This window comes from Pleurodeles waltl, chromosome 4_2, assembly GCF_031143425.1.
Source record: "Pleurodeles waltl isolate 20211129_DDA chromosome 4_2, aPleWal1.hap1.20221129, whole genome shotgun sequence".
Classification (NCBI taxonomy): domain Eukaryota; kingdom Metazoa; phylum Chordata; class Amphibia; order Caudata; family Salamandridae; genus Pleurodeles; species Pleurodeles waltl.
In genome coordinates this window covers 313,892,677-313,908,219 of record NC_090443.1, presented here as the reverse complement: position 1 = coordinate 313,908,219, position 15,543 = coordinate 313,892,677, and the positions used below count along the sequence as shown (strand labels likewise).

At 47.3% G+C, this 15,543-nt stretch overlaps 1 protein-coding gene across 1 annotated transcript in view; it reads left to right on the top strand.

Moving 5' to 3' along the window:
- Positions 1-15,543, top strand: part of ADSL (adenylosuccinate lyase) — a 179,147-nt gene that overhangs the window by 57,387 nt on the left and 106,217 nt on the right. Inside the window, exons 2-3 of the mRNA XM_069231275.1 lie at positions 10,641-10,844; positions 11,241-11,285. Coding sequence (XP_069087376.1) covers positions 10,641-10,844; positions 11,241-11,285 — 249 coding nt within the window. The remainder of the gene's footprint in view (positions 1-10,640; positions 10,845-11,240; positions 11,286-15,543) is intronic.

Below are 15,543 nucleotides of genomic sequence, written 5' to 3'. Positions count from 1 at the left end.
AGGCTACTCCTCCCCTGCCTGAACACCTTTTTCCAAAGGGAGAGGGTGTAACACCCTCTCTCTGAGGAAGTCCTTTGTTCTGCCTTCCTGGGCCAAGCCTGGCTGGACACCAGGAGGGCAGAAACCTGTCTGAGGGGTTGGCAGCAGCTGCAGTGAAACCCCTGAAAAGGCAGTTTGGCAGTACCCGGGTCTGTGCTACAGACCCGTGGGATCATGGGATTGTACCAACAATGCCAGGATGGCATAGAGGGGGCAATTCCATGATCTTAGACATGTTACATGGCCATATTCGGAGTTACCATTGTGAAGCTACACATAGGTAGTGACCTATATGTAGTGCACGTGTGTAATGGTGTCCCGCACTCACAAAGTCCGGGGAATTGGCCCTGAACAATGTGGGGGCACCTTGGCTAGTGCCAGGGTGCCCACACACTAAGTAACTTAGCACCCAACCTTTACCAGGTAAAGGTTAGACATATAGGTGACTTATAAGTTACTTAAGTGCAGTGTAAAATGGCTGTGAAATAACGTGGACGTTATTTCACTCAGGCTGCAGTGGTAGGCCTGTGTAAGAATTGTCAGAGCTCCCTATGGGTGGCAAAAGAAATGCTGCAGCCCATAGGGATCTCCTGGAACCCCAATACCCTGGGTACCTCAGTACCATATACTAGGGAATTATAAGGGTGTTCCAGTATGCCAATGTAAATTGGTAAAATTGGTCACTAGCCTGTTAGTGACAATTTGTACAGAGAGAGCATAACCACTGAGGTTCTGAATAGCAGAGCCTCAGTGAGACAGTTAGGCACCACACAGGGAACACATACATATAGGTCACAAACTTATGAGCACTGGGGTCCTGGCTAGCAGGGTCCCAGTGACACATAACAAACATACTGAAAACATAGGGTTTTCACTATGAGCACTGGGCCCTGGCTAGCAGGATCCCAGTGAGACAGTGAAAACGCCCTGACATACACTCACAAACAGGCCAAAAGTGGGGGTAACAAGGCTAGAAAAGAGGCTACTTTCTCACACACTCTACTCTGCAGCATTGCACTCTCCACCACTGTAATATACACCAATGTACTATGTACTACTGCATTCTATGCCACTGCGCTCTATGCCACTCTACTCTGCATCACTCCACAGCACTTTTCTCTACTCTGCACCACTCTACACTATGCCACTGCACTCCCTGCAACATGAGTGTACTCTGCAATCTATGCCACTGCACCACTCTACACTACTGCTCTCTCTGCTACTCCATTGTATGCCACTCTACTCCACTGCACTCTATGCCACTCTACTCTGTCCCACACCGCTCCATGCCACTGCACTCTAAATGACTACACTCTATGCTAATGCACTCTAAACAACTGCACTGTACCCCACTGCACTGTAGTTTGTAGCACTGGGCTCTAAGCCACTGCTCCTATGCCACTCTACTCCACTCCACACAATTATGCCACTAACTTTAAGCCATGCTGAACAGCAGCTACTCTGGTGTATAACATGGCTAGTGGCTAAAACACATTAACAAAGCCAATAACTTTCATAGATGAGACCTATTGGCTTTGCCAATGTTTGTTAGTACTATGAGGTACTGAGGTACCTGAAAGAACTGTGAAAAATACAATTACATCATAATAAAGGCTGCTACAAAATGCGCAAATACATTTCGGTTAGATAAAAAAAAAGTGCTTCTCAAATACAGATTTTAATAATACACAGTTTATACTTAGTACTAAAAAAATGTATAGCACTCCATTATAACCACTGTAAAGAAATGGCTCCCTGTTGCAGTTACCCCCCACTTTTTGCCTGATACTGATGCTGACTTGACTGAGAAGTGTGCTGGGACCCTGCTAACCAGGCCCCAGCACCAGTGTTCTTTCACCTAAAATGTACCATTGTTTCCACAATTGGCACAACCCTGGCACCTAGGTAAGTCCCTTGTAACTGGTACCCCTGGTACCAAGGGCCCTGATGCCAGGGAAGGTCTCTAAGGGCTGCAGCATGTCTTATGCCACCCTAGGGACCCCTTACTCAGCACAGACACACTGCTTGCCAGCTTGTGTGTGCGGATGGGGAGAAAATGACTAAGTCGACATGGCACTCCCCTCAGGGTGCCATGCCAACCTCCCACTGCCTGTGGCATAGGTAAGTCACCCCTCTAGTAGGCCTTACAGCCCTAAGGCAGGGTGCACTATACCACAGGTGAGGGCATATGTGCATGAGCACTATGCCCCTACAGTGTCTAAGCAAAACCTTAGACATTGTAAGTGCAGGGTAGCCATAAGAGTATATGGGCTGGGAGTCTGTCAAAAACGAACTCCACAGCTCCATAATGGCTACACTGAATACTGGGAAGTTTAGTATCAAACTTCTCAGAATAATAAACCCACACTGATGCCAGTGTTGGATTTATTAAAAAATGCACACAGAGGGCATCTTAGAGATACCCCCTGTATTTTACCCAATTGTTCAGTGCAGGACTGACTGGTCTGTGCCAGCCTGCTGCTGAGAGACGAGTGTCTGACCTCATGCGGTGAGAGCCTTTGTGCTCTCTGAGGACAGAAACAAAGCCTGCTCTGGGTGGAGGTGCTTCACACCTCCCCCCTGCAGGAACTGTAACACCTAGCAGTGAGCTTCAAAGGCTCAAGCTTCGTGTTACAATGCCCCAGGGCACTCCAGCTAGTGGAGATGCCCGCCTCCTGGACCCAGCCCCCACTTTTGGCGGCAAGTCCAGGAGAGATAATGAGAAAAACAAGGAGGAGTCACTGGCCAGTCAGGACAGCCCCTAAGGTGTCCTGAGCTGAGGTGACTCTGACTTTTAGAAATCCTCCATCTTGTAGAAGGAGGATTCCCCCAATAGGGATAGGAATGTGACCCCCTCCCCTTGGGAGGAGGCACAAAGAGGGTGTACCCACCCTCAGGGCTAGTAGCCATTGGCTACTAACCCCCCAGACCTAAACACGCCCTTAAATTTAGTATTTAAGGGCTTCCCTGAACCTAAAGATTTAGATTCCTGCAACAACAAGAAGAAGGACTGCCTAGCTGAAAACCCCTGCAGAGGAAGACCAGAAGACAACAACTGCCTTGGCTCCAGAAACTCACCGGCCTGTCTCCTGCCTTCCAAAGAACTCTGCTCCAGCGACGCCTTCCAAAGGGACCAGTGACCTCTGAATCCTCTGAGGACTGCCCTGCTTCGACGACGACAAGAAACTCCCGAGGACAGCGGACCTGCTCCAAAAAGACTGCAACTTTATCCAAAGAAGCAGCTTTAAAGAACCCTGCAATCTCCCCGCAAGAAGCGTGAGACTTGCAACACTGCACCCGGCGACCCCGACTCGGCTGGTGGAGAACCAACACCTCAGGGAGGACCCCCGGACTACTCTACGACTGTGAGTACCAAAACCTGTCCCCCCTGAGCCCCCACAGCGCCGCCTGCAGAGGGAATCCCGAGGCTTCCCCTGACCGCGACTCTCTGAAACCTAAGTCCCGACGCCTGGAAAAGACCCTGCACCCGCAGCCCCCAGGACCTGAAGGACCGGACTTTCACTGCAGAAGTGACCCCCAGGAGTCCCTCTCCCTTGCCCAAGTGGAGGTTTCCCCGAGGAAGCCCCCCCTTGCCTGCCTGCAGCGCTGAAGAGATCCCTTGATCTCTCATTGACTTCCATTGCGAACCCGACGCTTGTTCTAACACTGCACCCGGCCGCCCCCGCGCCGCTGAGGGTGAAATTTCTGTGTGGGCTTGTGTCCCCCCCGGTGCCCTACAAAACCCCCCTGGTCTGCCCTCCGAAGACGCGGGTACTTACCTGCTGGCAGACTGGAACCGGGGCACCCCCTTCTCTCCATTGAAGCCTATGCGTTTTGGGCACCACTTTGAACTCTGCACCTGACCGGCCCTGAGCTGCTGGTGTGGTAACTTTGGGGTTGCTCTGAACCCCCAACGGTGGGCTACCTTGGACCAAGAACTGAACCCTGTAAGTGTCTTACTTACCTGGTAAAACTAACAAAAACTTACCTACCCCAGGAACTGTGAAAATTGCACTGTGTCCACTTTTAAAATAGCTATTTGTGAATAACTTGAAAAGTATACATGCAATTGAAATGATTCAAAGTTCCTAATGTACTTACCTGCAATACCTTTCAAACAAGATATTACATGTTAAATTTGAACCTGTGGTTCTTAAAATAAACTAAGAAAAGATATTTTTCTATACAAAACCTATTGGCTGGATTTGTCTCTGAGTGTGTGTACCTCATTTATTGTCTGTGTATGTACAACAAATGCTTAACACTACTCCTTGGATAAGCCTACTGCTCGAACACACTACCACAAAATAGAGCATTAGTATTATCTATTTTTACCACTATTTTACCTCTAAGGGGAATCCTTGGACTCTGTGCATGCTATTCCTTACTTTGAAATAGCACATACAGAGCCAACTTCCTACATTGGTGGATCAGCGGTGGGGTACAAGACTTTGCATTTGCTGGACTACTCAGCCAATACCTGATCACACGACAAATTCCAAAATTGTCATTAGAAATTGATTTTTGCAATTTGAAAAGTTTTCTAAATTCTTTAAAGTCCTGCTAGGGCCTTGTGTTAGTCCCTGTTAGCATTTCTTTTAGAGTTTAAAAAGTTTGTAAAAGTTTGAATTAGATTCTAGAACCAGTTTAGTTTCTTAAAAAGTATTCCAACTTTTAGAAGCATAATGTCTAGCACAGATGTGAATGTGGTGGAACTCGACACCACACCTTACCTCCATCTCCAGATGAGAGAGCTAAGGTCACTCTGTAACATAAGAAAAATAACAATGGGCTCCAGACCTACCAAAGCACAGCTCCAGGAGCTGTTGGCAGAGTATGATAGAGCCAACCCCTATGTGGATAACACAGAGGAGGATGATAGTGAACTGGAGGAAGAATCCCCTCCACCAGTCCTATCTAGGGAGAACAGGGCTTCTCAAGCCCTGACTCCAAAAATAATAGTCAGAGATGCTGGCTCCCTCACAGGAGGGTCCAGCCTCTCTGAAATCACTGAGGATAACTCCAGTGAAGAGGACATCCAGTTAGCCAGGATGGCCAAAAGATTGGCTTTGGAAAAACAGATCCTAGCCATAGAAAGGGAAAGACAAGAGATGGGCCTAGGACCCATCAATGGTGGCAGCAACATAAATAGGGTCAGAGATTCTCCTGACATGTTGAAAATCCCCAGAGGGATTGTAACTAAATATGAAGATGGTGATGACATCACCAAATGGTTCACAGCTTTTGAGAGGGCTTGTGAAACCAGAAAAGTGAACAAATCTCACTGGGGTGCTCTCCTTTGGGAAATGTTCACAGGAAAGTGTAGGGATAGACTCCTCACACTCTCTAAAAAAAGATGCAGAATCTTATGACCTCATGAAGGGTACCCTGATTGAGGGCTTTGGATTCTCCACTGAGGAGTATAGAATTAGATTCAGGGGGGCTCAAAAATCCTCGAGCCAGACCTGGGTTGATTATGTTGACTACTCAGTGAAAACACTGGATGGTTGGGTAACTGGAAATGAAGTGTATGACTATGTTGGGCTTTATAATTTGTTTATGAAAGAACACATTTTAAGTAACTGCTTCAATGAAAAGTTGCATCAGTATCTGGTAGACCTAGGTCCAATTTCTCCCCAAGAATTGGGAAAGAAGGCAGACCACTGGGTCAAGACTAGGGTAACCAAAACTTCCACTGGGGGTGACCAAAAGAAAGGGGTTACAAAGCCTCCCCAGGAGAAAGTGGGTGACACTAGAAACAAAGAAAAAGAGTCCCCTGTAGGCCCCCAAAAACCAGACCAGGTGGGTGGGCCCAGAGACACAACCCAAAACAAAGGTGGGTACCAGGGTAAGAGCTGGGATGCCACTAAGGCATGGTGCCATAACTGTAAACAGACAGGGCACCACACCAAGGACACTTCTTGTCCCAAAAACAAACCCCCTAGCAAAATCCCAGGGGTGACCAGTGTAGCCATTGGGGATGACTCCTCAGATGAGGAGGTCTTCATAGCCTTCAACTGGAAAAAGGGCCCAACAGGTGAGTTGGAGATTCCAGAGGGAAGTAGACACTTCCACCACCTACTGGTGAATGGAATCCCAGCCACTGCCCTGAGAGACACTTGTGCCAGTCACACTATTGTGCATGACAGGCTGGTGTTCTCAAACCAGTACATCCCAGGTGAGATGGCCAGAGTAAGAGTTAGCCCAGACAGGGTCACTGATAGGCCTGTGGCTTTTGTGCCCATAGAAGTGGGTGGGACTTTTAGCTGGAGAAGGGTGGTAGTCAGTACAGACCTCCCCCTTGATTGTCTCCTTGGAAATGACTACCCAGAGGTTAGTCAGAGCCCAAGAGAGGAACTGGTCCAGTGCCAGTCCTCTCCCAAGGATTCTGGAGTGCCTGCCTCTGCAGTAAATGCAAGTAGGCCCCAGAAGAAAAAGAAAAGGAAACAGAGTAGGAAAGGTGGACAACCTTTAGCCAAGGTTCCAGCAAGCCAAGGAGATTCTGCTCCAGTAGAGGAGAACTCCAAAAGTGGCTCTGATAAAGTCCAAAATGACCCACAAGAAGTCCTGGCTAGTCAGGCAACTGTTAAGCCTGAGTGGGTGGCTCCTCAGCTAACAGAAGAAAGAGTGGAAGAAGGGTGTTTACTACAAGATGTGGTAACCCCCCACTCTAATACAGCAGACAGGCACCCTGAACCCAAAGAAGCCTGTAACTTAGCCCCTTCCCTTGTAGGTGAAGAGCTAAAGGTGTGGTTCTGGGCACTGACAGCTGTCAGTGGCCTCTGCTGGGTGTTAGCCTTTATGGCTGCACTATCCTTGGCATGGTGGTCTGACCCCATGCCAAATAGCAAGTTAGGCCCCCTGACCCTGTTGGTCATGGTGGGGTTACTCCAGCTCTGGGTAACCTCTTTGGGTAAGCTAGGGGTGACCCTGGCTAAGATAAGATTAGCAGAGGTGGATACCTCTAACCCCAAAATAGAGAGAATGGGTGAAGACCTAAAAAGCACAGAAAAGAGGCAGTTCAGACTAGGTCCTATCACTGTGGAAGTGGGTCAGTTCCCCAGAGGGAATGACCTGAACAGGAGGATGTAAGGCAGAGTAGGCCCTGCAACAAACCAGCCTATTTCCTCTACTCTTCCTCGCCTGACAGACTAGGAAGACTCTCCCAGCTTTGGCTGAGTCTCCTGGCCTGTGGGCTGGGGGGGGCTTGTGTAAAGAAATGGCTCCCTGTTGCAGTTACCCCCCACTTTTTGCCTGATACTGATGCTGACTTGACTGAGAAGTGTGCTGGGACCCTGCTAACCAAGCACCAGTGTTCTTTCACCTAAAATGTACCATTGTTTCCACAATTGGCACAACCCTGGCACCTAGGTAAGTCCCTTGTAACTGGTACCCCTGGTACCAAGGGCCCTGATGCCAGGGAAGGTCTCTAAGGGCTGCAGCATGTCTTATGCCACCCTAGGGACCCCTTACTCAGCACAGACACACTGCTTGCCAGCTTGTGTGTGCGGATGGGGAGAAAATGACTAAGTCGACATGGCACTCCCCTCAGGGTGCCATGCCAACCTCCCACTGCCTGTGGCATAGGTAAGTCACCCCTCTAGTAGGCCTTACAGCCCTAAGGCAGGGTGCACTATACCACAGGTGAGGGCATATGTGCATGAGCACTATGCCCCTACAGTGTCTAAGCAAAACCTTAGACATTGTAAGTGCAGGGTAGCCATAAGAGTATATGGGCTGGGAGTCTGTCAAAAACGAACTCCACAGCTCCATAATGGCTACACTGAATACTGGGAAGTTTAGTATCAAACTTCTCAGAATAATAAACCCACACTGATGCCAGTGTTGGATTTATTAAAAAATGCACACAGAGGGCATCTTAGAGATACCCCCTGTATTTTACCCAATTGTTCAGTGCAGGACTGACTGGTCTGTGCCAGCCTGCTGCTGAGAGACGAGTGTCTGACCTCATGCGGTGAGAGCCTTTGTGCTCTCTGAGGACAGAAACAAAGCCTGCTCTGGGTGGAGGTGCTTCACACCTCCCCCCTGCAGGAACTGTAACACCTAGCAGTGAGCTTCAAAGGCTCAAGCTTCGTGTTACAATGCCCCAGGGCACTCCAGCTAGTGGAGATGCCCGCCTCCTGGACCCAGCCCCCACTTTTGGCGGCAAGTCCAGGAGAGATAATGAGAAAAACAAGGAGTCACCACTGGCCAGTCAGGACAGCCCCTAAGGTGTCCTGAGCTGAGGTGACTCTGACTTTTAGAAATCCTCCATCTTGTAGAAGGAGGATTCCCCCAATAGGGATAGGAATGTGACCCCCTCCCCTTGGGAGGAGGCACAAAGAGGGTGTACCCACCCTCAGGGCTAGTAGCCATTGGCTACTAACCCCCCAGACCTAAACACGCCCTTAAATTTAGTATTTAAGGGCTTCCCTGAACCTAAAGATTTAGATTCCTGCAACAACAAGAAGAAGGACTGCCTAGCTGAAAACCCCTGCAGAGGAAGACCAGAAGACCGCAACTGCCTTGGCTCCAGAAACTCACCGGCCTGTCTCCTGCCTTCCAAAGAACTCTGCTCCAGCGACGCCTTCCAAAGGGACCAGCGACCTCTGAATCCTCTGAGGACTGCCCTGCTTCGACGACGACAAGAAACTCCCGAGGACAGCAGGCCTGCTCCAAAAAGACTGCAACTTTATCCAAAGAAGCAGCTTTAAAGAACCCTGCAATCTCCCCGCAAGAAGCGTGAGACTTGCAACACTGCACCCGGCGACCCCGACTCGGCTGGTGGAGAACCAACACCTCAGGGAGGACCCCCGGACTACTCTACGACTGTGAGTACCAAAACCTGTCCCCCCTAAGCCCCCACAGCGCCGCCTGCAGAGGGAATCCCGAGGCTTCCCCTGACCGCGACTCTCTGAAACCTAAGTCCCGACGCCTGGAAAAGACCCTGCACCCGCAGCCCCCAGGACCTGAAGGACCGGACTTTCACTGCAGAAGTGACCCCCAGGAGTCCCTCTCCCTTGCCCAAGTGGAGGTTTCCCCGAGGAAGCCCCCCCTTGCCTGCCTGCAGCGCTGAAGAGATCCTTTGATCTCTCATTGACTTCCATTGCGAACCCGACGCTTGTTCTAACACTGCACCCGGCCGCCCCCGCGCCGCTGAGGGTGAAATTTCTGTGTGGGCTTGTGTCCCCCCCGGTGCCCTACAAAACCCCCCTGGTCTGCCCTCCGAAGACGCGGGTACTTACCTGCTGGCAGACTGGAACCCGGGCACCCCCTTCTCTCCATTGAAGCCTATGCGTTTTGGGCACCACTTTGAACTCTGCACCTGACCGGCCCTGAGCTGCTGGTGTGGTAACTTTGGGGTTGCTCTGAACCCCCAACGGTGGGCTACCTTGGACCAAGAACTGAACCCTGTAAGTGTCTTACTTACCTGGTAAAACTAACAAAAACTTACCTACCCCAGGAACTGTGAAAATTGCACTGTGTCCACTTTTAAAATAGCTATTTGTGAATAACTTGAAAAGTATACATGCAATTGAAATGATTCAAAGTTCCTAATGTACTTACCTGCAATACCTTTCAAACAAGATATTACATGTTAAATTTGAACCTGTGGTTCTTAAAATAAACTAAGAAAAGATATTTTTCTATACAAAACCTATTGGCTGGATTTGTCTCTGGGTGTGTGTACCTCATTTATTGTCTATGTGTATGTACAACAAATGCTTAACACTACTCCTTGGATAAGCCTAATGCTCGAACACACTACCACAAAATAGAGCATTAGTATTATCTATTTTTACCACTATTTTACCTCTAAGGGGAACCCTTGGACTCTGTGCATGCTATTCCTTACTTTGAAATAGCACATACAGAGCCAACTTCCTACAACCACACACTCCACAGCTCACCTTGGAACACCATTACAATACCTCTCTAAAAGAAATATCTTTGCCACCAGAAAACTTCAAGTGACGCCTTTTAGTAAAGTCAATGAAGGTTTTCAAGCCCCTTTGTATTTGCAGATTTACCAGTTGGGCACATTTGCATGTCTTTAGGGAAGGAGACCCCCTGGCAAGAAGGTCTGATTCTTATCTGTCTGCCCCTCCCTCAGAGCACAGGAGACCCCCTGCCTTCCAGCCCAGCTGGGGAAACTGATCTGCCCGTAATTTCGCCCTGCCTCCGTTGCCCTTTAGGTGAAAGGCTAAAATAACGGACAAATGCCATCCGTTAAAGCTTTCATAACGGACAGCAGGGCGAAATTACGGACAGTCCGTGAAATTTACGGACGGGTGGTCACCCTAATCTGCAGTGGGCACTCTACATGGAAACATGTCAGTCAGTCGAGCTCACAAAGTTCAGCAGATCAGTACCACTGATTATTTCCTGCTGGCTTGACCCTTCAATCTCAATTCAGGGTGCCACGATCTAGGTCTCTAACTGACTGTGATCCTTGTCTGTTACTAAACTACTTGTTATATCAGCCTGGCAGTGCCCCAGTTCACTCTTAGAGTGCATTCATTTAGGTCTGCGTTTCTCCAGGTGTAGGGTGTGAAGGCTGGACTCAGCTGGTAACCTTGTCATCTATATTGCTTTCCCAGATCCTCGGCCTTCCCATCACCGAGGAGCAGATCCAGGAGATGGAGTCGAACCTTGACAACATCGATTTCAAGATGGCAGCCGAGGAAGAGAAGAAGCTGCGGCACGATGTCATGGCACACGTGCACACATTTGCTCACTGCTGTCCCAAAGCTGCCCCCATCATCCACCTGGGTGCCACCTCCTGCTATGTGGGTGATAACACGGTGAGTGGGGCCAGGGTACATCTTTTATAATGCTTCTCAGTCCTTAGTTACACTGTTCCTTGAACTTCGTGCTTAGAAACTCACACGCAATTCGGGCAGTACACCTCACCCATATTCTGCGTATTTTCTTCCACTCAAGCTGTGGAACACCTGTACACAGTACTGCCACTGCAGTACTTCAGCACACCCTGCTAATTCTGTACTGGACCAAACACGCTGCTGTGTCGTTGCTCCGGCTTCAAGTTTGACCTGCAGCACTTCCTGTCCTTTAGGAAAAGGTGCCCCATTGCAGGCTCATTTTTCACTAATTGAACCTAGTATCAAATGTACCCTGATTAACTTGTTGTGCCTAGTCTAGATTGCCTGCTAATGCCTCCTCTTCTAATCTTTCCCCAGGATTTGATTGTAATGCGGGATGGGTTTGACTTGCTGCTTCCCAAGGTAAGAAAGTTTCAGGTTTTGCACCTGTATTTCCTCTCCTCCGAATTACTTCTCTCTCAAATCATCCTCGGACGCCCTATTCCTCTTTTGTCCTCCGCAGTCCCACTTATTGGTCTCACTCTCTGATCCTACTTTGATGTCATGTGACTCTTTCCATCTCTGTCAATTCCCACCCTCTAAGGACTTTTATCGCAGTTTCCACTTTTCAAACCCTCATCCTTTCAAAATTATTGATGCTCTTTCTCTGGTCTTCCCAGTAAATCTTTTCTTCTCTCTCTGTCCTTTAAAGTCTTCTCCATGCCCTCGTAGGGTCTTGAATCCCAAGGGTAATCAGGCGGAAAAGAGGAACAAACCACAGACGCTCGTTGTAAGGGATAAAAGGCCGCTTTAATAGAACAGGTCTAGTATAAAACAATAACTTTGGCTTTTGCCTCACAAAACTACCAACCTCACTATACAATATTTCTCTCATAACCCCTCCCCCACCCTCTAAACTTTCCACTCCCCAAATCGCCCTTGAACAATCCCTTCCCCATCTGTCCCTTGTGCCCCTTGCTAAAACCTCCCTGCCCTCAAATCTTTGGCATCATCCCCTTCCCCCCCAAAGCCTTTCTGTGTAAATCCCCCGCCACCCAGGAAAACCCGCCAGGCGTTTTCCTGCCCCACCCCCCAAATTAACGATCCCAAAGCTTCTCCCCAACAAATCCGCAATCATAATCCTGAGATCCAATAAATAGAGCTTGTTACCCATAAACGTCAAATGAACTCCATCTTGCCGAAACAACTCAACCTACGATATAACCAAATTTTCATGTAACAAAAAGGAAAACCCCTTATCCTGACAGAATTTCCTCATCTCCCTACTCACCTTTCTCCTTTGCTTTTCTATGCCTGAAAAAGAATATGCTCTTCTCCACACCCTCCTAGGTACCATACCAGTCCAAACTATATGCGTACCAGCCCAACGTTCCTTAATCCGTACCAGATCCATCTTCATTGTCTTCAACAATCCTATGCCTGACAAGGAAACTAAATCATTCTCCCCCAGATGGATAACTAAAAGATCTGGGCAAATCCCTCTCTCAATCCTTCTCGAAAGAACCGACGACAACTCACCCCATCTCATGCCGCTCTTACCCATCCAAAGAACCTTAATTCTCGCCCCATCTAAACCTAATTGCTTCCCAAAATGCCTGGATGCCGCTTGCTTCTCCGCCCACCGCACAAAAGAGTGCCCAAATATCCAGACGGAACAGCCTCCATCAGGTCCCCCGACACAACCTACAAGAAAACAGCGAAAAAACACATGAGAAAAACCTCACAATACCCACTTAAAAAGGAAGAAAGAAAGAACAGCTGCAGGAAATTGGGAAAGGAAAATAAGAAAGAAAAAACACAGCAATCTAAGTAACAAGATAGAAACCGACCACCCCAACAACCTACCTGTATTATGCTAACGAACATAGCGCTTAAAACATTGCGACTTCCATCTCCCCAAACCCATGATAAAACCATCAGATTTACCCAAAGCCCTGGCTTCCGTTGCCGCTCCGATCCGAAATGAATGTGTACCATAACACCGCGGATCCAAGCCCAACAGAACCAAAGACCTTCTCAAAACAACTATCAACTGATTAGCTGATAAACTTGACCCATCCTCATGAATAAAAACCAACCTGGAAGACGTCTGCAAAAACCTTACAAACAACTCCCACCACTTGACCGGACAAATGGAAGAACCATTACCACCCAAAACTACTTCCTGCCCCCTCCCCAATTCATCAGTCTTACATGCTCATAGCCAAAGAACAGCCCCCTGTCTTACCTGCACATCAGACTGTAAAATACCATCCTGCCCCTTGAGCACCAAAAGTACCCCTTATATACCCCACCCTTAACACCCACCCCATCCTGTCAACTTGCCCAATCGTGCCCCGATCTCCCCGTTCCACCCACCCGATAAGCCCGGGGGAGACCGGGTTAACCTCTGTCCCCCCAAGCCCCCATAGTCCTGCACTGATTATTTCCTCTTTTTTTTGCAAAGGACACACGTGTTGTGAATTCCTTGATGGGTTCGCTGCAGAATTTTGGAGCGTGTTCATAAATAGAGTTCTAAACTCTGTTGGCCGATAGTCTACACCCAAGTAGTATTACTATTATCAGGTCACAACACAGTTATTGGTTGGTGGCAACTGATCTACACCTGTGTGGTACATCAGTTTTTACCAGCATCCCTGTGGGGAGACTGGCCTATTGTCTCTCTGTGTGTTAAACTTTTTAGTCATCATGACAGGCTCCTCTGAGTGAGCTGTGTCCGTTTTTTTTGCTTTGACTGTTTATGGCATTTTCACTGTAGGTGTCAGGTTTTGGAGAAAGCTTTAAGTCCTGATTTTTTAAAGAGATGTTTATTTTTGGGCCAAGGTTCTCACTCCATTGTTCAATCAGTGTCTCTTTAAACTCCATACCAGAATCCTGGAGAAGCACTGTTCTTCATCCAGTATTAGAGAATGGCTCCCTGGGAAACCCAGCTAACTACAGGCTAATCCCCTTAATAGATATTGAAGCCAAATTCTTTGCAACCTTACTTCTGGAGGATGTGAGGATCTGGGCTGAGCAGCTCAGTTTTCTGCCGACAGACCAAAAGGGATTTCGACCAGGAAGTGGTAAACAGCCAGCCTCCTAGCTCTAACTATATTGATAGAGAAATCACTTTCACAAAAACCCTCTTCTTTGTAGATTTAAAACCCGCCCTTAACAGTGTTTCAGGACAATGTTTATTAAGCTTAAACAATGGTTCATACCAATAACGTTCTCACGTACGATTGAAATGCTCTACTCAGACACCTGGGTTGTCACAAAACTGGGTGACTTAGCCGCTATTTTATAGAAAAGTAGGGCGAAGTATGGACTAAAACAATAATGTGTGTTAGCCCCCTTGTTATTTAACGTATACATTGCTGACCTAAATAAGTCAATGAAAAGAGTTTTATCCCTCCCTGTCTTGATTACAAGTTCTTTGCAAGCCTTCAATATGCAGATGATATAGTGCTTCTAAGTAAGACCTCTATTGACCTGCAGACCTTTGCTGCATACATCAAAAGAAACAAAATGGAGATAAATATGAACAAGACTAAGCTGCTAACCCTTGTCAAGCAACCCAAAATTCTGCAATTTGCCATTTACAAATAAAACCTGCAATTACTACTCAATATACTTTCCTTGGGGTAATATTTGACATCCATGTTAACTCCAAGTCTCATCTGCAATCACTAAGGCTGAAAGCAAGATCCCTGGTATTTACTTTGATTTTTTTTAATTGTATTTTTTAACAAAGAAACGTATGTAGTCTTTCCCTGGAACCTATTAAAAATATGAATAGCGAATTACATCAGAAGGAATTAAGGTTCTGAAATCTTCTGAGAGAGTGACGCAAAGACGGTGGACATTGTACAGGGTTCCACCTACAGCATCCGTTTAAACTACAGAATAACCATGCACACGCCCAGGTACGATTGGAGTTTGGCTTAGTATCCTAGCAACTAGCTCGACAAGAGGCATATATAAAAAACTGAAAGAAAATGCGAGATGCCCCTAGTCACCAAATATGGTTTGAAATAATACAAACTAAATTAAACAATCCATTCTGGATTTACTGTGACACCACTTTAATGTTGTTAAATCTTAAGGATTCGTGGAATGTAACGCCTCATTCCTGGCAGTCAAAAGGTTAATGTGTAAAACGAACCTCATACATTTGCGATAAAGAGAAAATGCCAAAAAGCCACACTCTTCGATGGTGCTAAGCTCCTATGTGCCCCAACATATAACTAAATGTCAAAACTAACTTCTCGTTCAGCATGAAGATGAAGTTAAGATGAAGTTTCCGTCGTATAGGACCACCATTTTCCCACAAAGGAGTTTGTTCTTAAGTGGAAAAGACATGGTCTGACTGACGCTGCAAACAATCTGGACACAAAGAAGAGACACTTGCTCATTTTATGCATGTGCCCAGCCTTGATCGTTGGCTGAAAAAAGATGTTGCGTGAACATTTAAATCAGTTGCAAATAAAAACTTGGAGTCCGGTCCTGGTCCAGTGTTTGAATGGTCAAAATATTCAGTTAACTTTCAAGTTTTTCAAATTCACGGACATTGATTTAAAACTACTGTTCGACAATGAATTAATTTTAGTCAAACCTATGCTTTGTAAAGCCCAAAATATAGCAAATAACGTTTATTCTGTTCTATTGTAGAGGTGAA